General features: G+C 32.5%; 1 protein-coding gene across 3 annotated transcripts in view; it reads right to left on the bottom strand.

Annotated features, from left to right (window-relative positions):
• Positions 1 to 833: 833 nt before the first annotated feature.
• LOC121410249 (phosphatidylethanolamine N-methyltransferase-like) overlaps positions 834 to 27131 on the bottom strand; it is a 40671-nt gene continuing 14373 nt past the window's right edge. For 2 of the 3 annotated variants that reach the window (XM_041602198.1, XM_041602200.1), the window contains exons 3-6: positions 13821 to 13936; positions 12847 to 12992; positions 11540 to 11651; positions 9098 to 10884 (exon numbers count right to left, since the gene is read on the bottom strand). In XM_041602198.1, coding sequence (XP_041458132.1) covers positions 10749 to 10884; positions 11540 to 11651; positions 12847 to 12992; positions 13821 to 13936 — 510 coding nt within the window. In that variant the 3' untranslated portion in view covers positions 9098 to 10748. Of the gene's footprint in view, positions 1062 to 1405; positions 1518 to 3856; positions 4003 to 4627; positions 4744 to 9097; positions 10885 to 11539; positions 11652 to 12846; positions 12993 to 13820; positions 13937 to 27131 lie in introns of those variants that run through there. The other variant, XM_041602199.1, reaches the window with a different exon arrangement.

Raw genomic sequence — 27131 nt, 5'->3', positions numbered from 1 at the left:
ATTCAAATTTGGTTGTTTTTAACAAAAATTTAATCACTAGACTTAAACTTAGTGGTACATGAACATGAGTTTCATATTCCATACCTACTAGTTCATTAACACATGAACCATTGCTATTTCCTAATCATTGAGTCGTATTTCAAATTGCAAATTTTACTACTCTCTAAAATAATCTAAACACAGTAAGGCCAATTTCTATTAACCCTGTTTCTCACATGAATTAGATCACTTCCATCCCGGGGGGCAGTTAAAATTGCTGTACACGCGTGACCAATAAAACACGTTTACGGGGGTGTTTTTTCAGTTTTGGACGTGGGCTGCACATGCACTCATTAAGGGTATAAAAAACACTGATGTTTTGAAAGACTGGTCAATGGTCAATCGCAGGGTCAAACGTATATAGGGTATGTTTTTTTTTCAAACCTTTTTTTAAGACTAGCCAAATTTGTGTTTAGGGTGTGTTTTTTTTCCCCAAGCTTCTTCCCTGGGGTCATATTCTGGCGACAACTTGTTTAGGGGCCAAAATGTGTAAAAGAAGCCAGTGAAAATCTTGTTTAGGGGGTTCTGTTTGTTGTAACTCCCGTAGGAACCCGGCAGGACAGCATTTTGCTGGTAAACGCCAAGCTGGTATATAACCAATTACCTATGAAACATTTTTTAATCAGTCATAGTGGCTGACGTTATAGATGACAGATATCAATCTCGGGCCTTTTTATCAAAGTGGAGACAATGGCAGAGTTGGGATTCGAACTCACAACCTTGCGATTATGAGTCCAATGCTCTAACCACTGGACCACATGACCCGTGGGTTAGCTTGCACACAGAGAAAAACTTGTTTAGGGGGTGTTTGGAAATAATTTGGCCATGCATGTGTACAGCAATACATTTGACTGACCCCCCATCCCCCCGCCTCCATAAAGGTCCTCTACTTCTCTTTGCGTATATTTTGATTTAATTTGTCATCATAAATCATAGCAGTAAAAGGCTCTTCAATGTGTAGAGCTATGATATACATCCCACCAATCATAGCAGACAATAACATACCAGTTGGACTTGCTTTCCTGTACAAGAGATGAAAAAATGCATTGTTATACTAGAAAGAATTGAATATCAATTTCAAAATCTACTCCACATTCCACTCCAAAAACATGCTGCTCATGAACAGTATTTAGAATATACATCAATGAAAGTGAAACTTGAAACAAATCAAATTGATTCAAAAGATCGAAATGTACAAACAAACAATAAAACTGTTAATAGAGTCTTTTTGTCAACATTGAACACAACTTTTTATATTGCATGTACATGCATCAGAAAACTTATTCTTCAATGACACCTTTCTGAGTGCCAAATATGAATTATAATCAAATATAATCTTCTTCAAGATTGACAAAATATTACTTACACAAGTGTTGCCCCAATATACTCTAGTGTAGAGCCAAGATACATGGGATTGTTGAAGATATTGAATGGGAAACTTGTAACACGTTCTTCCATCAGAATATCAAAAGAATCAGCTTTACCGGTCAAGAAAAAAAGGAAATCTTCATAAATGACATTTACATACTGATACGTGTCCCAAGTTCTTATATATAGATTAACATACATGTATATATGTCAACTTCAAGTTCATTAACTCACTAAAATTATTTACAAAATTAAAACTTCATTTATCAAAGGATTGCGATGGAATATACAAGTACTTGTATTTTCATTTTGTACTCTGCTCCCATTCACTCCCATTTCAAAAAATCTAATTTAAGGTACTGGTATAAAGAATAACTCCTTTATATCATAACAATGATTATGTAATCATACACACAATGACAGGGGCTGTCCCAATTGGAATTCTAGGAAAAGAATAATAATATTATTGAGATTTCCTCTTATTATAATTAAAATGGAAAGTGACCTCAACATCACTAGGACCATTATCTTACATACAGCATGCATTGTGAATATCTTTGTATTAGTTAATAAACATTAAACTTCTACATGTTATACCTTTCTTGGATACTATCCTATTCAATGATTTTGACCGTTATATTTGTTTTACTGTTTCTATTCTAATTTAATAATACACAATTTACCGGTGTCACTTGTCAATGACATTGACCCTATACTGCATGTCTCATTTTGAACCAAAGTATTATCTTCACAGAATGCATACATTTGTATCCTACATGATCTGATTACATGAACTAATCTGATTACTTAGCATGAACAAATATTTATACAGATATGCTGGTATATATCACCCTATAAAAAAATCCAATTGTTTTTCCAATTACTTCAATTGTCAAGTAGATCTATAATCACTTTTAAGATGTTTGTCATTGATAATATTTAGAGGCACCTGATGATCAAAGGGATGCGGAGATATATCTCACACAAACAGATAAAGGTTGTCTCTCATTACTAGATTGGTTACAAGTCACCTTCTCACTAGTTTAGATTCATGTTCCCATCAAAACCCAAAAAAGCATATCAGGGAATGTTTCACAGAGAAATTAAGCATGAATTTCAGACTCACAGTCATGCTTAAAGTGATTGGTTAACATTGGTTTGACTTTTAAAAAAATCTGAGCTAGAAGGTCACACTTGTCACCTGTGTCTGTGATATGTTACAAAAATGAAGCCCAGAAAAAAATTGCATTCGAAAATAATTATTTAGTGCTTCAAAAATTGAAATATAAAGTGACCGGAAACACCATCTTAATTTCATCCCATACACTCATGTGTACTATTTAGGTGTCTATAAGACGTCTATTTACAAAATCGGGGTTTGCCTTGTAGTTTTCGCTTTTCATTCTCAATAATGGTTGTTTTCAGGGTTTATTAGTTCTAATACATGCATTTGTACGCATGTTTCATCTTGGTTTGAGATTTTTTTAAATCGGCTGCTCACAAAGTTAAACATACCTTTAAGAATCAAGTGTAAATTGATGTCATGCTTCAACATCAACATGATCAAGAAATTAAGCACAAAATCTCATTGATGACTAAGCATAATCTGACCAATGTCATGAATGTGGTAAATTCATATGCTACCTATACCCTTTTCATAAACCTATCCTCCAATTAGCCGCCTAAGAGTAATGCGGATAATTCAATAAAAATTGCGTTCATAAACTCCGAAAATAAGCCGCATTATTTTTACGAGCGCCCGTCCTGAAAAAGGCGGATAATCGCCATGACAACTGGACACGCCCCCTCCGATGCGGTTGTGTTGGAAAAGGGTGACCTTGTGACCGCACCATGGCAATTATCCGCATTATTTGGAAATGCGTTCATAAACTCAAAATCTTATCCCGATCCCGCTATTATGCGGATAATAGCAGCATCAGAGTAATGCGGATAACTCTTGTCCTCCTCCAATTTTACGACCAAATTATGCTGCTATTAGCCGCCTAATTCATTTTAATGGGGTTTATGAAAGGGGTATAAGTTTAAGATGGGAGCAAGACACAAAGCTGGACTGTCTGGGAGGGAGAAGCCTTTCCCCTTTTAAGTGATAAACCTATGGATTTTTAGTACATATTTTGTTTTTTCAATTATACTTTAACTGGTCAGATTATTTTGAAGAAATTACATACTTTTTAAGAGAGACAGACAGACAGACCAATTTTTCTTGTCAGAAAGTTGTGGGATAAAACTAACCCATTTCTTGTCCCCCTAATTTATAAAATTATTTTATATAGGCCTTTAAGAACAGCTTAAAAAGGGGGAAATGATTATGAAAGACAACTGAGCTACAGTTCATTTGGAAGTTAAATATCTGTTTTGTTTTAATGATCATAGACTGGGAGAGACCATACTGTATAAGAATGTCTTGAGTTTGCCAACTGTGACTTACCAAAACCATATCCATAGAAATTGAGAGCAATAACAGCTGAAGTAGCCATGATAATTCCAGAGACTGTCAGAGTTTGTCCAATCGTCTTTACTATTATATGATCCAAAAGGGGCCATGATTCTTGACCTGCCACTGCCCAGTAGAAACTAAATCAAGAATAAATATTTATCAATCTGAATAAGATATAATCCAATTCTCAAAATAAATACCTTATAGCCCTACAAGTTTTTATCTCTGATAATTAATGTATTTTCCTTGTAATTGATTAGCTAAGGAAGAATTGTTACTTTTTTAATGGTGACAACATTATAAGTAATTTTAACAATAATGGGAGTGCATTTATATCAAATATACACAAACAGGTAAAGTACACAAATTCCTACTTCAACAAAATAAGGACATTTATATAAAACCACTTTAATTCATTTCTGCCAGCTACAAAAATGATTTTCTTTCTTACCCTATGTATTAAATGTTTTCTTTTTATCAAGTATTCTATTCTTTACCACCCATGTTTCAATACAGTACTCTGCTTATGTTGTCTTCTATCCATTGATTAACTGCTTAAATCAAAGCATAGAGCTATGACCAACGAATTTGAGAACAGAATCACTAGAGTATAAAAACATATTACCTACTTATTTGCCCAAGTCTAACAGATTTCAACAGCCCCAAGAAATCTGACTTAAGCAATACCAGTTTAATTCCCCACAAAACAAAATTAAAGCAGCAATGTTGAAGAGAAACAATATCAGTATGAACAATTCTTACGTGTAAAACCTGAATAGAGCTAAGATAGCAATAACCCCACAGAAGAGTGAACAGGCTACTTTCTTGGATCCAAATAGTTTTGTGAGAAACCTTGTTTGATACTCATAGCGAGAAACCTGGTAGAGAGAAAAACAGTTAACCATTCTTAGTTTTAACTCAAGAGAAAAATATAGCATTTTCAACAAATAATTTTTTTCTTTAATCTCTTAAATTCAAACTTTTTCTTAAAGGTCAAGTCCACCTCAGAAAAATGTTGATTTGAATCAATAGAGAAAAATCAGACAAGCACAATGTTGAAAATATCATCAAAATAGGATGTAAAATAAGAAAGTTATGACATTTCAAGTTTCGCTTATTTTTCAACAAAATAGTTATATGAACGAGCCAGTTACATCCAAATAAGAGAGTCGATGACGTCACTCACTCACTATTTCTTTTGTTTTTCATCGTTTGAATTAGACAAAATTTCAATTTTTACGAATTTGATGATAAGGACCTCCTTGCCTGAAGCACAAAATGTTAAAATAATGGAATTCCACGTGTTCAGGGAGGAATGAAACTTCATTTCACATGACAATGACAAGAAAATAAAAATATTTCATATTTCATATAATAAAATACAAAAGAAATAGTGAGTGATGTCATCAACTCTCTCATTTGGATGTAACTGGCTTGTTCATGTAACTATTTTGTTGAAAATAAGCGAAACTTTAAAATGCCATAACTTTCTTATTTTACATCCAATTTTGATGAAATTTTCAGTGTTAGGCTTGTTGGATTTTTATTTTTTTTTATTGAAATCAAGTTTTTTTGGGGGTGGACTTGTCATTTAAAGGTCAAGTCTACCTCAGAAAAATGTTGATTTGAATCAATAGAGAAAAATCAGACAAGCACAATGCTGAAGATTTCGTCAAAATCGGATGTAAAATAAGAAAGTTATGACATTTCAAAGTTTCGCTTATTTTCAAAAAAATAGTTATATGAACGAGCCAGTTACATGAAAATGAGAGAGTCGATGATGTCACTCACTCACTATTTCTTTTGTTTTTTATTGTTTGAATTATACAATATTTCAATTTTTACAAATTTGACAATTAGGACCTTCTTGCCTGACGCACAAAATGTTAAAATAATGGAATTCCATGTGTTCAGGGAGGAATGAAACTTCATTTCACATGACAATGACGAGAAATTAAAAATATTTCATATTTCAAACAATAAAAAACAAAAGAAATAGTGAGTGAGTGACATCATCAACTCTCTCATTTTGATGCAACTGGCTCGATCATATCACTGTTTTGTTAAAGATAAGCGAAACTTTAAAATGTCATAACTTTCTTGTTTTACATCCGATTTTGATGAAATTTTGAGTGTTATGCTTGTTGAATTTTTATCTTTTTATTCAAATCAAGTTTTTGTTGGGGTGGACTTGTCCTTTAAAGATATAACCCTATTTCTATTGGACAAATGGGATTCTTAAATTTGAAAATTTACTCTTTTTTGTGAAACAATTGTATATACATGCAATAAGTGGATGTCACAACCTCAATGATTTTTCCTTTTCTAATTTCATCAAATGAATGATCTCACTTCTCATACACATGTAGAAAATATATTTCCCTTTTGACAAGCAGAAAACAAGGATTGTTGTAATTTCATAAACCAGTTATGAATTAAATAAAAGGAGATGGCATCATCAGATCTCTTGTGGTATATCAGAAATTAAAATTGTATATATTGAAAAAATGCAAAATATGAAAATGCTTTGATTTAGTTGTTTTTCATTCAATTCCGATTGAATATTCATTGTTTAGCTTGTTGTATTAATTCTATTTATTGAGATCTTATTTTCATCCTGGAGTAAACCTATTATAGTTTTTTTTATAATACAGGCTCTATCAAGTTCAGCAGGCACAGAGAAAGGAAAAAGGTTATCAAGGATTAAATAAATCATAGTTGCATCAGCAATTATTAATTTCATCAATTATTTTCTCTACAATCATAATTTGGTATCAATTCTTTTAATTAAGCAGCATAACTGCTTATTTGGGTTGTTAGTAGGATTTTTATCAAATTAAATTGAACATAATCAGTAAAAGTTTTCAAAAATGTGTTCCATTATGATTGAAAGTAATTGATAATATAGTCACATTTTATTATTTCCATGCTTGTTTTTCAAATTTCAAAACATCAAAAAATTCAATGGAAAAATTATACAAATCTTATTTAATAACTTTTTATAGGATATTTTAAAAGTTATGAATGAGAGTCATATTCACATGCTATATTTTGTTAAGAAATGTCTATTTTGATAGCACTTATTTGATTGTTTTATGTTGGGCACCTGATTTTAAGACTTCTTTTGTCTTCTTTGACTCCCCTTAGTAATGTACATTTCTTTGTATTATTTTTGAACAACTCGGTTCACTTTCCTGTTCAATTATGTTTGTTATCTATTTTGTACATATTTGTAATGTTTGTATATTTTTGTGGATATAAATGAGGATTTTTCTCAATGAATCAAAATAATCAGCATGAAATAAAATGATTTGCATATCAACAGTAGATAAAATTTGTATTTGATTTGTACATGAAATAATATTTTCAAGCATTTTTTTATAGCAATGTGCAATTCTGAACGTCACAAATACAGTGTGTCCCACATAAATGTCAATGACACTTAAATGATAATGATGTGAAAATTACTCAATCATGCTGTATATAATTTTATAAACTAGCATTTATTTTATACAATTGGCCGGCATTCATTTTTCTACCCCCCCCCCCTTTTCTTTTATCTTGTCTGGCATTACATATATACTCATCAATAATGTTTGTTGAATGAGTTTCTATTGAATTTTGATTACATGTAAATGTATATAATGGAATGTGCATTCCTTTTTTAAATGTTTTTTTTCTGTGAGGACTCACATGCCTCTGGGCAATGGTACTGAATTTTACTTTTGCGAGTCCTCGCCCATGGAAAAACAATTTTCTTACTCCCTTCTTCTTTTCTTTCATTTTTACTTGTGCCCTATTTATATTTAATTAATAAATTTCAAATTGTATTTTGTTTTTACATTGTATGATTTCTGCAAGTTTTTATGGCCTAATAAATTATAGTAATAATAAATAAATACTAAAATAAAAAAAAAGGTTTAAGAAAATTAGCATGATATCTTTAATCAAACATAAAAATTATACTAACAATAACTACAAGGTGAATTAAAACATTTTTCAAATCTTGAATTCATCTTGAAAATGTCTGTATTTTTTTCATCTAGTTTGTATACATCAATTACATTCATCCTTTTCATAAGCATTAACAAGTTGAAAGATTCATTTTCTGTACTAAACTCTGACCTAGGTGATCTGCTTTCATATTGATTCCTGTCAAAGCACATGCAGGCAAGTCCAGGGGGGGGGGGGCCACTTCCAATGACGAGTGGATATCATGCGCGACCATGGAGTCTCGAAAACCACCCTAAACACGTAATTTCCATATTCTGAAAATGCACCCCTTAACAGGTATTGGCGTGTGAAACCCTACCCTTAACAAGTACAAAACGATACTCTTGGCTAGTATTCCCTGTAATGAACCCCTAAACAAGTACAGGAAAAGTAGGCCTATGTCATGGGTCCTTCGGTCGTCGGTTTTACCTTAACACATCATTTGGTTTAATACGACCCCACCTTCCACACCTCGCGCAAATCGGACTTTAAACAGAGTTGAGGCAAAAAGGACATCCTTTATAAAACATTTTAATTTTGTTTTATCATTCCCGCAAATTTGACCCTAAACACATAACTTTCCTAGAGAAATAGATACTGTTTTTTCATTATTTTTGTGTTTTTGATACCCTTATCACGTTACGTATGTAACGTGCCCTTTCTTGAAAAAGACATCCTTTTTACTTGTTTTTTCGGTCGTGCATGGTATCCACTCGTCAATGTAAGTGCCCCCCCCCCCCCCCCCCCCCCGAGGCAAGTCTGCAGTCTATGTATGTTCAGCCATATGGAGGAGAACTCAACAGACAATTCTTATCCCAACTTTACATACTACTTAAACTTAGATGGGGAGGTTTCCTGATGTGTAATGAAATAATGTTCATTCCTTTGTGATGTTTGGACCATATCACATAAAATTTCATCTAGTTGTAAAAAATGATTTGTCGTTATAGTAATTTTAATATTATACCCATCTAGAGCTATAGTGCCATTAACATTTTTGTTGGACACGTATGGTCTTAAAAGTTGCTCTTCTTGGATAAAATGCAATGTCAACTTCTTTGGGAGTAGTGGATATATCACATAAATATTGAGAAGGGGTGGGGCCCTACCCATATCCCTCTTCCAGTAAAGTTAGGATTAGCTCCATTAAAGACATCATTTTTAAATAAAATGGAAAATATAGAATATTGGTGTGACAGGGGACACAGTAAACAGAATACATTTCCAATGAGTAAAATTCTTCATATTCTTTTAATAAAAAATATTACAAATATGATGATTACCATTTTTTTAATCATAAAAAATGCTTTCTCAATGTAAATTCCATACAAAATATCATAACAACAGTTTTCTTCCAAACTTGTTCATTCACTAAAATTGCTATGTTATTCCAATGAATTTCATAAAAAACAGACATTCCCAAGGTTTTCAAACAGATCAAAGTTGATTTGAAATAGAAAGTACATTTCAATCACAAGTTTGTTACCAACATTTTCAAACTCTGAATAATAACATATTTTTTCAGGGTAAATGTACAGCATATATAAAATTTAGTCTGTGTAGAATAAGCAAACTTTGTAAAAGAATAAATTAAAACCTATATATATCTAAAACAAACATCTTAAAGTGTGAATTCACTGTCATATAAATTATATATGATTATATCATATAAAATCATGTTTTGTTAAAGATGTAATCTAAACATCAAATTGAAAAAAAAATATTATGATTATTTTTCTTTTTCTTTTCCTTTTGTCTATTTTCAAAGAATGGAATGTGGTGACCAACTCAGGATACAATCTTAATTGATAGCTTTTTGGGCATATTATTATCTTAATCAAGAGTATAGATTTCTGTTAGTATAAAAATAATCTATATGCTGCATTCAACCCTTGTGTAGTAAATTTATGCTTGGCATGAATATTCATTCCTTGAATGGTAATAAGCAATTTAAAAGCTAAATTATTATTTTTCATGACATTACTAAATCAATATATACATGTATAAGTCACACTAATGAACAATTATTAAAACCTTAATCATGCTCCTTAGGAAGACATCATTGGGCTTACACATATCATGAGAAAAAATGGATTAAATTCACAAAGAAGAATTGTAAGTTCACATTTTCTTCATTTTACTGTTTTACAAGGTGATGAGAAAGTTTTCTACATTTTGATATTAATGGTAACATCAACATCATCAGCACAAAATCCAACACAAAACCAATCAAGAAATCCCAACTGTTTCCATGTCTGTTACAACTTGACATTCAAAACCATTAAGCAAAATTCATAAATCAAACCTTGTCACATGTAGTAATAAACAGAGGTTATGCAGCCAACAGTACAGTTACAATCAACATATTTTAAGTTACTGTAGACTATGTCTTTTAAATCATAGTAAAACTCTCACAGCAATTAATTTACTAAACTGAATTGTTTTCATAATTATACTTGGTTTGATTTTGTACAAAAGGTTGTGTACAAACTAATAAAAAATCATTCATGCATGTTGGAATTTTTAAATGTACAATCATTAATAAGTTTAATATATTATCGCATCTAAGTACTGTTGCTGTTTATTTCTTTCCTCTTCTCCTTTTGAATGGTTGGATAGCATTGGTGTAAATACCAAAAAAATAGCACAAAAATGCTACAAAAACATACCTTTAAAACAGAAAGCAAATTCTAAATTGTACAATTTAAACATGACAGAGAGCTAGTTATTAAACATTATGAATTAGATCAACATATCAAGAACAAATATTTTGATATAATGACAGATATCTGCTGAAGTTTCAGCTATTTTAATTTTGCTAATGCTTACATGTTAAACTTCTGAAAATTGAACAGGGGGTATTTTCTTTATAGATGAATTGAAAACAATATTATTTGTTTTTCTTGCTTTCCTCCAGTGCTTTCTGTGCATATATTTCAGCTGTAAAAGGCCCTTCAAATTGCATTGCTATGATGTACATGATTGCCAGGATAGTTGTTAATAATAAACCTGTTGGACTTGCAGACCTGTGCGATAGATTGAAAACAAAAGATACACAGAGAAACTGGATGGCCAAAATAAATGTGAGAGTGAAAATATGAACCATGTACAGAAAACAATGAATGAAAAAAATCATGATTAAAGAGTGTCATATGATAAATTTGTCTCAGCAAATTTAGAGAAGTCACCTTTTAATTTTGATGTGTTGAATATATCAAACAATAGATATAAAGTACTAAGTTGTTTGAATCATACATATACATAGATCTGTTAACTTGATACATATTATTATTTCACCATAAAAAAACACTGGTAATTCAAACAATTCCAATAAGAACTTTGCAAAATGAAGTTATCATCACATAATATATTAATTGGTGATTCATACACATGTATCAAGCCATGAATGAAAAAAATCTTTTAGTAAGTGAATACAGGAATTAATAAAGGTAGCTATTCCACATGAAATTATGTAAAACTAATGATAAATCAATTGGTTTAAATTCATATAAGATCATATTCAAATAAATGTAAATCTCATGTGCATAGAGATTGGATAACTTCATATCAGTATAAAAGTATTTTGAGGATGTTATAGCATGTGGAGAGAACATCAATAGACATCACTGCAGACAGAAAAAAAAATTATTGGTTGTAACAAAAACTGAAATGTCAACTTACTGAAGTGCAATGCCAAGATGTTCCAGTACAGAACCAACATACATAGGATCATTGACAATGTTAAATGGAAAGGAAGTCACTTTCTCTTCCATCAAAATACCAAAATAATCACCTGAAAATAAAGGAAAATAGCCATATTACATAAAACACATTGCAAAATCACATTTAAAGCAATAATTAAAAAAAAAATAAAGACTAGCAGGAATACAAAAAAGGGAGTGAAAATTGTAAAAAAAAAAGGTACATCATGTAAGAAAAAATTGTCATTCTTCAGTAAAATGAAGGGAAAATAAATATTACTCCTACCCTTTAAACATGATTTCTCTATTTGTCAGAATATATTCATATCTTCCTAAGATCAATAAAAACCTTACTTACAAAACTTACATTGACGAGTGGATACCATTCGCGACCAAAAAAACATGTAAAAAGGATGTCTTCTTCAAGATAGGGCATGTTACGTACCTAACGTGATAAGGGTGTCAAAAACACAAAAATAATAAAAATAGGGTATCTATTTCGCTAAGAAAGATACGTGTTTAGGGTCAGATTTGCGGGGATGATAAAACAAAATTAAAATGTTTTATAAAGGATGTCCTTTTTGCCCCAACACTACGTGTTTAGAGTCCAATTTGCGCGAGCTGTGGACGGTGGGATCGTACGAACCAAAATTATGTAAAGGTAAAACCGACGACCGACGGACCCGTGACATAACAATAAGGGTTCATTTCAGGGAATACTTGCCAAGAGTATCGTTTTATTTTCAATACTTGTTAAGGGTAGGGTTTCACATGCTAATACTTGTTAAGGGGTGCATTTTCAGAATATGGAAAATACGAGTTTAGGGTGCTTTTCGAGACCCACGTATGGTATCCACTCCTATTATTACTATTATACTAGACCAATAATCAGATCGGACTGTTTTTTGTTTCATTAATAAAACCTTGTTTTTACTTTACATCTCCATACATTTGTCTGTTTTGTGTTATTTGATGGTAGTATTATTAGTCACAGCTGCATCTATTGGGGTAAATGAGTCTAATTATCATTGTCTGTGTGTATAATTTGTTTAATATATCTCAATCCCCATCCATCTCTCTCTATCTCTCTCTCACACACACACACACACACATACAAACAACCTCTCTCCATCTTTCTCTCACTCTCTTTCTTTATCCTTCATTTGCACTCTATATGACCCATTACACTCATAGTCCCTCATCCCCCCCATCTCTATTACTCCTTTATATATTTCTCTGTCTAGCCTGTTTCCTATCAAATTTGTAGTAGTATATCTACACACTTACCTAGATATGTTCCATAAAATCCTAATGCAAAGAAACTCGATATGACAAGAATAATCCCAATAGCTAATAATCCTCCCCCTATCAACCAGATCAAGTTGGATTCTAGAAGTTCCCATTTGTACTGAGTACCAATAGCTAGCTGAAATCTGTAATAAAAAAAACATTATTACATAATATTTTGAAAAACCGAAATGATTGAAAAACTGGAATTATTATTGGAAATAATACCCACTGACACCTGTGACTGTTGAGGGACAGAGAAACAGAGAGGAAGAGGGGATAAGAAATTCATAACACAGTAATATATAGTTCAAGTATAGGAAATTAATTTTAAAACCAATTTTTTTTCAAACACAACTGTTAGGAATGGTACAAAGAATATTTACCAACAAAATAGCATTCTAGGAGCTCTGTATGTCACAAATTAGAGCAAAAAGTATGATTTATGCACAAATTAGCATAATGAATATATATTTTAAAAATTTATTCAGAAAAAATAACCATACAGCCTTGGCAGCTAGGAGTTCAAGGCCAGGTTGATTTCCCACCTAGAGAACAGCCCCAAAAGCCTGGACTGGTTAAGATTAAATACCAAAAGCAGCATACCTCTTCTTTATTGGTAATGGAATAGTGAGTATTGAATATTGTTAACTCTTATCTATGTACAGTCTAATTCACTTTGTTCTGCATGTGTATACCAGGGGGGGCGTTTCATGAAAGGACTTGTCGGACGTTTTATCCGACGAGTCCCATTTTATCCGACAGTTACCATAGGAACAGCGAATCAAAATCATGGAAAGATGTCAGATCTGACAACTTGTCTGATGAAAATATTGATGAAACACTCCCCAGATCATTAACACAAACTTTTGATTAACCATTTTCAAAATCATCTATCAAATGCACCACATACATGTATCTTTGTCCTTCTCTAGTTGAATGACAGTGACCTGATAAAGTTAAACTATGCTTACCGTCTACTTCTCACTAGAGCAAGAAATACAATGGTAGCTGCCAATAGCATACATCCTCTATTTGGTGAACCAATAAGCCTGCTGATAACCTTCTTATTATACTCCAATCTTGCAACCTGATAAAAACCAAACATAGATGTCAGATTGACTTATTCTAGATAATCAGGATTTACAAAAGACTAAAGACGAGCACTCATACCATCTCCTAATACATGTATTACAATTATATGATTATGATTTACCGAGATCTAGAGTTAATTAATATACCATGATGCACAACAATATTTTGTGAGATAGAGATAGCTGAGAAAAGAGAAGCGGTTAGCTACCAAACCCATAAAGCTTCTAGTTTAAGCAAATGATTATCAAGAAGTCATTGCAAATGAAAAAGGTAAAGAAAATAATCTTCTTTCGTGTTCTATATGATAAAAACAGAAAATTACTGATAGATTCATGCTTGCAACATAAACATCACAGGAAAAATAGAAAGGCGGGTAAATTAGAAATAGCAAACAATGATTTATAAAGCAAATAAAAGAAAACTTACATATTTTTGTTCCACAATGCTATTTCATGCATCTTAAAGATCATCTTCATGCTCAGCTGGCAATTTCCAGTGGTATAATGGAGCAAAATATTTGAGGGAGGCTAGTTTTACATATAGCACATTACTTATGAAGTATATCTACCAAAGGAGAACTAAACACAAATTGGCAGTTTCAAAGATTCCACACGAAAAAAGGTGTTTATATAAATTATGGTGTTGAAAAAAATAAAATACAATTATTTATCCAAAATATTATTTGTGGTTATATGTGAATCTTCCCCCCCCCCTCCCATAGAAAAGAACCCTCATCAACGTATGCTAGTGGATATTAAGGTGTAATGACCGAGATGCTGACACGCGGATGATTTGGTTTATTGGAATAGTTCTTGAAGTGGAAGATGAGTTTTGAGAGCAAGGGTTTGAAGGTAAATCTTGTAAAGAAAAAAATAATGGTGAGTGGAGCAGAAGAAAAAGTATCAATGAGTAAGGTAGACCCATGTGCATAAGGCAAAAGATGGCGTTCTGATATAATTCTCAAAAATCTTGTGTCTCACATAGTGTCAGGCCAAATGTAACCACAGCAAAGGCTAAAAAAAATACAGAGATTGAGAATTTACACAAATGGATTAGTTAATTTGGTATTGACAGAGGACTCTAGTATAAGCTGTCGTATGTGTAGGCATATACGTAGAGATAGATGACTTGAATTTGGTGCCTGCTGAATAGAAAATATAAAACTAAAATAAACAAGAACAAAAACTATCAAGACTATCGCAACAATTTTTTCTTTGCATATCATGGGTTTTTCATAAGCTTCGCATAAGTAGACATAATTGTAGATAGACATTCAGAACAGTCAACCTTCTAAAAGTTGCAGAAGCCGACAATTGCTACTTTAGGTCGTAATCTTAAGAACTTCTTTAGAGTCCTATTTTAAACTGGGTTCTAAAATAAACTTATCAAACTTCAAAATGCACTTTGCAAATTCCACTATGTCAAAATGAAAAAAAATTGACACAAGCTAGCTTCAATAATTTTTACTAAGCACAAATTAAAATAAAAGAGATTGGTTCAATTACAGAGAGGCTATAGCCCCTCACATTAATTGCTTTCAGAAAAAAAAAGTAAAAAAATAACAAAACACAGACTAATGAAAGTTAGATGGGACTAAACCCAATGGTCATTCTTTGATTGACTATTATTGGGTCCATTCATGCAATTATGTGTATAATCCCTTTTCAGGTCCCTTGTAAGGACATACAAAAAACAGTGATCCTTTGGTTTCTTACACCCATTTGGGCTACCATAGAGGTTGGGTGTCCAGATATAAAATCAAACGGAAAAAACAAATAGTGAGAATGGAAACAAACTTTTACAACTTTCCATTACTCTTTAAAAGTACATGAGATACATGCAATAAACATTGTCTAAATTAATTATTCAGCAATTTTCCTTTCAATATGCGGTATATCTCAGATAGATCAATGACATTTGAGTGTTGGGTTTTATTAGTATAAATGCTACCCAGTCAATAACTTGACAAGATCCAAGGGTTCATGTGAAAAAAATCCATATATTGGTCTGAATCATTGTTCAAGATGATAATAGAAAAGGATAATGTTTGTTCCTATTGGCTCCCTCATTTCCCTCCTTCTTTGGTCCCATCTTTCATGATCTCCCATGCAAAGAATGTTATCTAGTATGATGATAATACCCCTCCCTTTTAAGGATGATGATGAGGAGAGAAGGGGTGCTGAATCTCTATCCTTGAGAGTTGAGAGATTATTTAAGTGAGGAAGTGTTAACAGGTGTTTAGGATCTCATGGAGACACCAGGCAAGAAGTAAGGAGGTAAGATGGATAGTAAAAAGGTACCACCTTGGTTTATACATGGACCTATTATAGGTCCATGGTTTATAACACTTTTCATGCTTTTCAGTTCCATTGCAAATTATACATTTCTGGTTTAGATATGTCAATGAATTATAAGGAAGAAGTTAAACCAGAATGAAAATTTAGCTTTTTTTTAATCATTAATATCATAATTATCAAGTCATTATATATCATCAAACTTCAATATAGATGCCTATATTTTGAGACTGGATCTAATCTTCCAGGAGGATGTTCTGGAAAATGTTTCAAAACATTTTTTTTCAGAGATTTTCACTAATTCACTCTTAACCAATGATATGCAATGATTTGCAGTAGCTTATCATCAATGATTCCTTTCTGGTGACTCACATAGTTTTGTCTGAGCTAAAAGTTATCCTGGATATTGGTAAAGCTAACCACTTTTTGCAATATTTCTTCATCTTTGAATGATCTTACAAGTGAATAATACAAAGTTTCAGTTTCAGCTTATAAATCGTGGATCCCTTGAAAATTAGGATAACAGTTGCAATAAAACAGAGCACTCATTAACACAGCAGAAGGAAATCAGAATTGTATATCATCAGCTGGAAAGAATGTATGTGAAATTCTAACATCTGAAACTAAAACAAAACAACTGAACCTAAAAATCAAGTCAATATTAAAAGCTTGAATCTGCATTGAATTGGTATACCACCTTATCAATCATCATGTAGATATGTCAGGGTTGTATAACACATTACTATTATACTCAATGGGATAGTTTCTAATTAAAATTGAAGAAGAGTGTAGGAGATAAGAAAACTTTTTCATAAAAGCTTATACAAGTTCTCAAACTTTCAAATTTGTTGGCTAGTATATATTCTGCATTGTCTGAAGGATGTACATTTTAATAAAACATTCTACTTTTTGTTTGATATTAAATGTGGACTACATGGGCGGAAATCTCAGGGGGACAGGGGGACGTGTCCCCCCTACTAAAAAAAGTGGGGGGACATATCAAATATCCCCCTATTATTTTTGGTCTTTTATGATGGTGAAAAATACATCATTCAAAATCGAAATATAAAGCATGTATTTTGGGATGATAACCATTTTTTGCTTGTCAAATCTATTTTCGTCGAATTGACCTTAAATTTGGGGTGATAACCCTTCTTTTTTGCTTGTCAAATTTTCCAGGCCCTCGTCCTCCCTACCTTTTGGAAAAGATTTCCGCCCCTGGTGGACTATAAAGCAATAACCTTTTCATTTTCAATTTTTGTGTAGTAATGATGAATGCTGAAAATTTTAAAGTTTACACACAATCAACTCTGAGAACGAAAGTACTAAATAGCACTCCTTTAGTAGAGATCAAAGATCTTCAACACAAACTTTAAAACCCAAGTCATATCACTTTGTCATGCAGGTTTCTTTTATTCCAATCTTTGTCAAAACATGGAATTAGCTGGATAATCTATTCAAAAGCGCAGGTCAACAAATTGGTAAAGCTTAATCCCTTTATACTCTATGAACTATTCTCCACTTGGTCATCTGGTCTTTCTCAATCAAACAATAGATTAACTTAGGGTAGATGTTCTTTAAGAACAAGTGAAAGACAAGATTAAGGGTTAAGATGATTTGTTGGGAGTCAAAAGAATGTGTCATCTATTGATGATATTCAACATGTTGGAACAACAAACAGGTTCAATGTAGAAGATAATGAGCATTCAGCTTACAGGGTATTATCCTAGATGGATCTGGGTGGTGTTTCACAAAGATTTAAGTATGACTTAAGTCGCACTTAAATGTCCACGCGTACATGATATGCAACGCGCGATCTTATTGATAGATACACAGTAGTGCGCGTCCCCATGACACGATCTGACCAATGCAGTCAATCCTTTCATATCGTACGCAACTCAGTATTTAAGTGCGACTCTAAGTCATACTTAAATCTTTGTGAAACACCCCCCTGGTTTATACCTTGATAAAACAGGTAAAAGGTCATATTCCTATGCATTAAAGTCATCATAATTTGGGTTCCACTTTGGACACAAAACATAAAAGCTTTTGAAAAACTATTCCTCCCCTCAAAAGTTTTGTTCACTACTCCAGTTTTGTCCTAAAACTGCTAAGGTGTGGATTTTATGAAGTATCTTTCTTAACATATTGCAATCTGTGGGTTTGAATGGAAAAATAAGTGCATATTTTTGTTTCCTTTTTTAATAAGGAATACTTATATGATATAATCTTCTGTAACTCTCTGATATGCAATCATAAAATTTATAGGAAATGTTTCATAATAAAAATAGCAAAACCAATGAAGAGTGAGTGAATTAAAAGCTTTCAGAAAGAATCAAAAGATGAAAAAAAAATCATTGCCACTTTACTTTGGAATAATGCAATGTTGGATGATACTGTAATATATTCAATTAATTGAACCTTCATCAAGGATTTAGAAATGCTTTGATATCGTATATCAGAAAATAAAGGGATTCAAATCAGAACTATAAGTTATCATTCTATAATCTTGGAAAAATATTTGAATTTGATATATGACATTTGAAACATGAGAATTGGTTTGTTTTACATATGTATAAGTTAATGTGAATATTTAGATTTTTTGTGAATATCTAAATTTCTGCAATGAAATATGAATTACCCACTTTGGTTATAGCGGTGCCCTGTCCCTTTTCAATAAGTACTTAACAGCATTTTTAGAAAACAGACAAGCTAAAGTTGGTAGGATAAATTAGGAAAAAATGAAAATGACTATATCAATCACTGGTATCATTCACTAAAAATATATAAAAATCAAATTCAAAAGGAACTGCAAAGGAGTAACTAAAGCATTACACTTCTAAACTAATTGTTAAAGAGTTGAGACGCATCAGGTCACATGATCTCACAAACCCACTAAGAACTTTTCTCTTTTTATTCTCTGCCTCCAAGATGCGATCCATTTATCTGAAAACCTTTTTATCTATTCACAGGCTCAAATTATTGATCATCACCAGTGACAGAACAGAAGATAAAAGCAAGAAAAACGGTGGGAGGTATTTTGTAAAACAACATGGCCTCCAAATCGGGAGGCATGGGATTAAGAAAAGCAGCGCGTAGAGCAAGCATAATCAATGGATTGTCTAACGGTAGGTACATCTTAAATCAATTATTCATCATCTTTTTTAACTCTTTTATTTCATAGTTTGTTTGGGCTGGATGGCCTGGGAACATTCTATTTGTCTTTTGTCTTGTGAAATCATATATGATCAGAAGGTGGAACATTGAAGGATGATTTGTAATGTTACCTTCATTGCAATTATAAAAACTAGTAGACCATTCAGTCTATAGATATATCTAGTCGATCAATATGATCTCCTTTGCTGTAATTAGCAAATGTACTGATGTCTCAATTTTCATCTAAAAATTGATGAAATTTTCATTATTTTACTATGGCTCATTGCTGGTCTGTCAAAAAATGAAAAATATGTTGGTCTCAATATATTGTACAGAATACAGGAATCACACAAATTAATAGAAAACACAATTCTGGGGCAAAATGTATAAATAAATACAGCAAGAGAACATTATAAAACAATAAAACCTGGCAAAAAACATTACCACATGGCACAGATAGAAATACAATTTGAATTTAGAAATTTAAAGAAAATTGAATTTGCTTTTTAGATAACAGAAAAAAGGGACTTTACACTAGTACTAGGCAGTTCAAGTTTGAAATAGAATAAAGTTGCTGCATTTACTTGCATTATCATAACACCACTCAACTATTTTGTGTATATGCAGAAAGGGACTGTAGATTGATTGGCAAGCATTCACTAACAGACCTATCATCTTTGAAAGCACTAACACCAATTATCACTACAAATTAAAAAAAAAAAACTTGTAATTCATGCAGCAGTGGTCGCATTATCCAGCATCCACTAAATATATGTTGTTGTTTTTTATTCAGAATAAACGTAATAAATAAATTTTCTGTGGTTTAAAATGAGAAAGTGAAATTTTTGAATAACAATTATAGTTATGGCTAAGTTCTTCAAACTTCCAAAATTTGATATTCAAGAAACATGTACCATGTGTGCATCATACATCTGAAATACATGCAGATGAACTGTTGTGCCATTGTTATGTGTAGGAGAAAAGTAGTCAATCAGCAACCAAAACAAATTTTTATAAATGTTAAAAATATGTAGGGTCATCCTTAACAAAATTATTCAACATCGTTTGACATAAAACTGATTGAGATTTTTGAAAGATGACCTTAATGTTCTAAAAGTGAATGATGAATAGTGATGAATTTAAACGACTCATTTTCTTACTGACAAATGTAGGTCTGTCATTAAGACTAAGAGTGTGTCACATATGGTGTCTTCCCCACAGCCCAATCCAAAGATTTCTTTCAAGAAATGTGCTTGGTTTCCCATCAAATACTTTGAGTTAGTTGAACAATAGAGGCTCTTCCCTCACCCCATCTTGGTAAGCCAGAGGGGTCTATTGTTCATCCTTGTATCTATTTTCCTTTACTTTCAACAAGTTCACTAGGCCCTGAAAGAGAAATAGAGAAAGGGGGGGGGGTGATTGTGTACCAAGTCGCTCACTGCTCATTGTAAGGCAAATGAAGATGAGCTAAAGAACCAATGAGAGTTGATTACGCATATAGTGAATGGGCTACTGGTTTGGCTTGGGGCATTAATAATGCACAAGTATAGATCACCTTACTCATCTATAAGAGAGAGTTTGGCGGGTTTTACTACCACTTTAATAGTTGAGTGCAGCTTGGATGGATAAGACTTTCTCTCCGTCTCATGGTAAGATCTTGACTGGTTCTGTGTAGGGATACAGGTAGCTTTGGTAAGACTTATTGCTCTGGCTTGACATTTGTATTCCAACCTGCTGTGCAAAGATGGATTCCTGCCATCTCATATTATTCATATTTTATCAAGTTTTGCATTGCTATGTTTTGAGGATATACTACTTGGCAGTACATTTAGATTTTCATTAAGTTTCTTGTTATGATTTGAATATTAATGTATATTGTGTTACAAGATGTAGTTTGTCTAACTCCACTGAATGACAATGTAAGTTACCTAAATTGTTGAAACATTTACAAATCCCTCTTACATAATACCTTAAAGATTAATTACTGCATATATAAGAATATTTTATCTATGATTTCAAACGACAGAGCAGGATAGGAAATATATATGAAAGCTTGCTCAAAATTTAGTACACTGAAAATGATTTTATACTCTGTGATATCGGTTATCAGAGCCTGGTCAAAACACTTTACATTTGTTATATAAGACATGGTTTCTTCTCTTGTAGGGTCCTAATTAAACAAGATAAGATTTAATTCTGGTTTGCCTAGTTGAGTATCCTTTCACTCAGGACCTATTATTCAGTAGCCTGTATACATAAGGATTGGGATCTGCTTCTTTTGTTCAATGTTCCACAGCAAGCTTACTGAGTAAGCACATTTCCTTGTACACATCTTTTGACATTCAGAGTTTTCTGTACCACAGCGCTCCTATAACAGGTTGATAGAGCGAAGCTATACTACCTAGCAAGAATGACTGGAGAAAGACAATTAATACGGGAAGAATAGAGTGGGCCGTGGCATGCATTATGTAACCGGTCTTTTCTCCTTTTATCTGCATGGGTTATTGAAAGTGTTACGGCTGTATTGTGCTTTAAAGTTGAGTAGAGGGAGAAAATGAGTCTTTAATTCCAATGCTTACATGTATATTCTACACGTGGCTTGTTAACATTTTATACTGATATATATACTCAGTTAAAGACATATAGATGTCTTGTAAAACTTGCTGCCCGATATGGAAGAAGTAAAAGAGAAGTCACTTATAAGACTTTTGACAGTTGACAGTAAGGAAAGGCAATTTACTTTAGTAGCTCACCTTGATCTATTGTTGGTAACTGCAGTGCTATTGAAAGCTAATAGGTGTATGTCTACATGCCATAGATGACTCCATGACATAAGGATTGCCACAATCACCAGTCAGTCTCTACAGAATGTCATCTACCAAGCTACCTGTGATCACATTCATCTCTAGCTCCTGATCTGAAAGAAGTTAAACCTTCAATCCTCAGTGTTCTTTGGTTTTTGTGGAACAGCTCCTGTGAATTTTATAAGACCATGAGTTGTCCCACAAAGAACACAGATCGCTGTGAAACAGCATTTCAAGCCACTCAGAGAAAACAACACTTCTGCAACTATTTCTAGTGTTAGATTAAAAACACACTAAGGCTCTGAAACTACAAGAGACCATAGTAATAGGCATCACAGGAATAGACACGGTAAATAAGAGTAATTAGTGTATCTCATATGAAACTTGATTTGAATGTTCCTGAATAGCTGTTAGAATAGTATAGGCTTTAATATAAAGTGCAGTAAATTCATATCTTCATTTGATATCAGTTTCCAATTTCATTGTAGTGTCAGTGTAAATTGTCAATGCGGAATGTGATATAGAATAAATAATGGTAGTGACTTGTCAAATCAAGATTTGCTAAATGAAAATATCCTACTAAAATATACAAATAATTATCACATATGCATTCCACTCCATGACAGTGACATACAGTTTTCAAGGTAGAATTTTCTCAACAAGTACTTATGTAAAATACGTTTTCAGATTATCTTTAAATGATTTTTGCATTCAGTATCTTTCTGTTCAAGATAAAAATCCATTCAACTGCGTTTAGTAAGTACGTTTCGTGAAAGTGTTCTATATCGTCAGTGATTTTATGGACCAGCATAAACCTAATTATTAGTCAAATTTTAAAAAGTTAGTTATTTGCATATTCTGAAAACCTGTCATTAACTCTATTTGATCACCAAATTTTTGATCAAAAATTTTATCATGAAAAGAATAAGAGAGAGGATTGAAACCCCCTCTTTGATCTTATGAAGCGTTCTTTATCATTGTTTCTACACTAAAGCAGTCTCCTGAATGGAGTGCAGGGGTCAAAAACCTGGCATAGATGTATCCATTGAATGATTTTACAAACTGGTATATGCCATTAAAAACTATGTATATGATAGTGACCTAAACTCTTGTTTTTTTTTTGTAAAATTAAGTTTCTGAATGCCTCCCTGTTCTTTTGTTGAAATATTGAAAAAAAATCATAACAGGGTAGAATATATGCTTTAAATCAGTATGAATAAATGCTCTGGTTTCTCTCAAAGCATTAAGATAGGCACTTTGGAATAAACTTCCAAAATGAAAAAAAAAATGAAAATCCATAATTTATTGTTCGAAATAGACATGAAATGAAATACTCCGAAAATTTGCTTTGCCCAAATGATCGTGGGCCCGTCAGCCACCGTGCAGCGCCAGATCGACGAGGCTCTATCCCTTATTGTTTTATATAGATATGAACCTGATTATCTCAAAATCTGGTTTTTAAGACCAGCCAAGGTTTAGGCTGGTTCATAAAATTGCTAACATAAGTAAAAGTACTGAAATCATGCTTTAAGTAGGATACTGCCTACATGTATGTGTATGTATATGTGTAAGTGTCAAATTGTTTTAAAGGGTTAAATTTACATAAACCTGGAATTTTGGGAGTTTCTTTAGGTTTAACATGAAGATCTTTGAAAACTAAAGATATTTCATACATGTAGAAAATAATAATAATTATGAGTAATTCTGTAAGCCCTTGCTTTAACATATAACCACTTGGTCCAGCCACAGTAGCTCATGTCTTGTACATAGGCTTTCATATAGCATGTATAGGCTAATGGAGGGACTTTAGATTTGGAATAATGTGAATATAAGCAATTAGGATTATAGTTTAATAGCATTACAGTATATGTTCAGAGATTAGGTTGTTATGTGTAATATTGTTATTTATTTTCACGAGAGCAATTAGCAAGAGCAAATGTCAAGAAATTGATTCAAGTCTCTCTTGAAGTTGAATCATATCTTTCTATTTCTTAGCTAGTAAGGTTCCACAAATCAAAACAAAACATGATTCAAATTCTCATTTTATAATCTGAAGCACACTTGTGAGTTGTGAATTTCTTGAAGAAATTCAATTAGAATGTGATAGGCTCCTTTCCATAAAAGATATGAATATGACATAAGAATATCAACCAATAATTGTTTATTATTGATGTTTGCCTTTCAACAGGATGAAGAATTAAACTTTTATGTAAACAAAGAATCATCCCCTAATGAGCCATTACACACAGTATTCAACCACACATCAAATAAGGTAGTTTCAAACCGCCTCGATCACAAGAATCCCCGTTAAATTACGAGAACTTTTTAAGGCTAAAAAATACCCATTCATTACTCCTGCATTCACACCGCCCCGAAACACATCCTTCGGGATAAGTTCCCGAAGTTACGAGCATGCGCAGTGTGGTCTGATAAGCAGGCAAGGCGGGAGATTCAAAATCACTAGCCCAGCAGCCACCCATGCCGCCGCGCCCAACGACATGCTGGGATAAAAGTTCCCTTAATTTGCTTTCACATTGCCAAAATACCTGCGACCTTGGAAAAATCCCCACGAAAGTTCTTGTAATTTCGCTAAGTACCTACTATTTAGCGGGTATTTTCTTTCGGGGAAATTACGCGTAGTTTGCTTTCACATTACCAAAATACCTGGTATTTTCTGATCGGGGTAAATTTCCCGATCAGAGAATACCTGGAACCGGCGAACTTCGAGGCGGTCTGAAACCACCTATAGTCATACAACACAAATTTTCAGAGCTATACTTATTTGTTCTTCCTTTGACCCTTTCTTTTCTCTTTACATGTTGAAGACCACAAACTAATATGAACATTCACCAGTCAAGCTATCAAGATAAAATACCCTGACACTTTTTTTTCCATTCAGCTTCTTTTATGCTTCCCTTTACTTTCATGTCATGATGAGTCAATGCCCATTCAAAATTAGAAAAATGTTGATTTGAATAAACAGAGGAAAAATCAAACTAGCATTATGCTGAAAATTTCATCAAAATAGGATGTAAAATAAGTAATGACATTTTAAATTTTCACTTATTGTTCACAAAATAGTGAAATGCACACCTCGGAGACCTGCAAATGAGATGTTGTCCCTCACTCACTAGTTGTTTCTTATTGTTTAAATAATACAAAATTTCATCTTTTACATATTTCAAAAAAAGGGCCAACTTGACTGAACCATATAGTATTAAAACAATGATAATCCCACATGTTCAGGGAGGAATTAATCTTTGTTCCACTTGACAAGGAGAAAATTAGATTTTTTTACATTTCATTTCATAAAAATCAAAAGCAATAGTGAGTGGATGATGTCATCAAACTCCTCATTTGCATACCGACCAGGATGTGCATTTAATTGTTTTGTGAAATTAAGCGAAACTTTAAAATGTCATAACTGTCGTATTCCACGACCGATTTTAATGAAATTTACAGTGATATACTTGGATTTTCTCTTCTTATTAAATTAAAATCAACTTTTTTGTTGGAATGGATTTGTCCTAAAGTTTACATATAAACCAGTATTTCTGGGGACAAAAACTAGTCAACTGTAAGTGAACTCATGGACATTTCTTTATTGGGTCAAAAAAAAGTAAGCATTCTCTGGAAATGCCAAACACGGAAAGGGTGTATAATAATATTCTTTGGTATTTTTTCAATATTCATGTGCAAGATGAATTAGAACTCATTTGTTTTCTTCTCATGCTCTTTCTTTGTTTTCTCCTCCTAATATTCAAGTGTAATTTCATGTATTTAATTAGGGACTCAATGCATGTTTGATATTTAATATCATGAGTGAAAAATAATGTGCAAAAGTACTGTATATATTTGTTTAAAGCATCAGATATATGGGCCACTGAAAAGGGCCTTGACACCCCACCCCCCCCCCATATATATACACACACAGTGGATACCTACTCATATGGAGATAATCCACACATCACTAAAACAATTCGCACCGAAAAAACTGATTAATATACAAACAATTGAAAGGAAAGGAATATTTGAGTTCATTTAAATCAAAATGTAAGAGTACAGTATGTGTAACTGCAAATATACAATATTGATTTTTTTTTAAAACCATTAGAAGCAATACTAGCACATTTCAAAGAAATCTAAGGATATTTCTTTGAATGCTAGAAGTTATTATTCAAACTTTAGTTCATATAATAATCTATGCACCCCTTCAATCTGCCATTCTATCTCCCTTGCCCTCAACCAAGCTTTGACATGTCATCTCTCCTGAAAACTTCATGAATATTCCTGGCGTTATATGTGACCATGATCATTCCACAAGATTTACCCCTACTTAGTGGCATTTCAAGTACATTAAATGAATATTCACCCATATTTCGCACATAAGGTGTAAAAATTAGCCTTTAACAAATACACCACTTTTCCTGCATTTCAAGGACAGTCCTGCCCTATTTTCAAAAATTTAAGTGCTCTTTGAAAAGTAACAAAAAAAGAGACATAAAATTGCAAGCTAAAAGGGAAATAAAGCTCTCACTTTTGCTTCCATTTCAAGTACTTTCTAAAAAAAAATCCAAATCACATAATTCACTATTTAGACATGCTTAAAATAAACCTTTTTACTCAAAATTTTAGACAATCATGGTTATATCTTTGAAATACAGAGTGTCAATACTGGTACCAGAATTGACAGTGTGAATGTACTGGTATTGGAGAAATATAATTTAGTCAAGTAAACTTGACTAATTCTTTAAAGAATTAATTCTATTCATTTATTCTATATATCTAAAAAAACCTAACGCCTTTTCTTTTATAAAAAAGGGGTTGAAATGGTGAAAAAATATCTTGATTGATACTTGTGAATAACAAAATTTTATGAATGAACTTAAACATCACATTACAAAAATAAAAAAGGTAATAGCAAAACAAGTGTTTC

The sequence above is a fragment of the Lytechinus variegatus genome, chromosome 3, assembly GCF_018143015.1.
Source record: "Lytechinus variegatus isolate NC3 chromosome 3, Lvar_3.0, whole genome shotgun sequence".
Classification (NCBI taxonomy): Eukaryota; Metazoa; Echinodermata; class Echinoidea; order Temnopleuroida; family Toxopneustidae; genus Lytechinus; species Lytechinus variegatus.
Note: the sequence above shows the minus strand (reverse complement) of the source record. Positions and strands in the feature narration are given on the sequence as shown.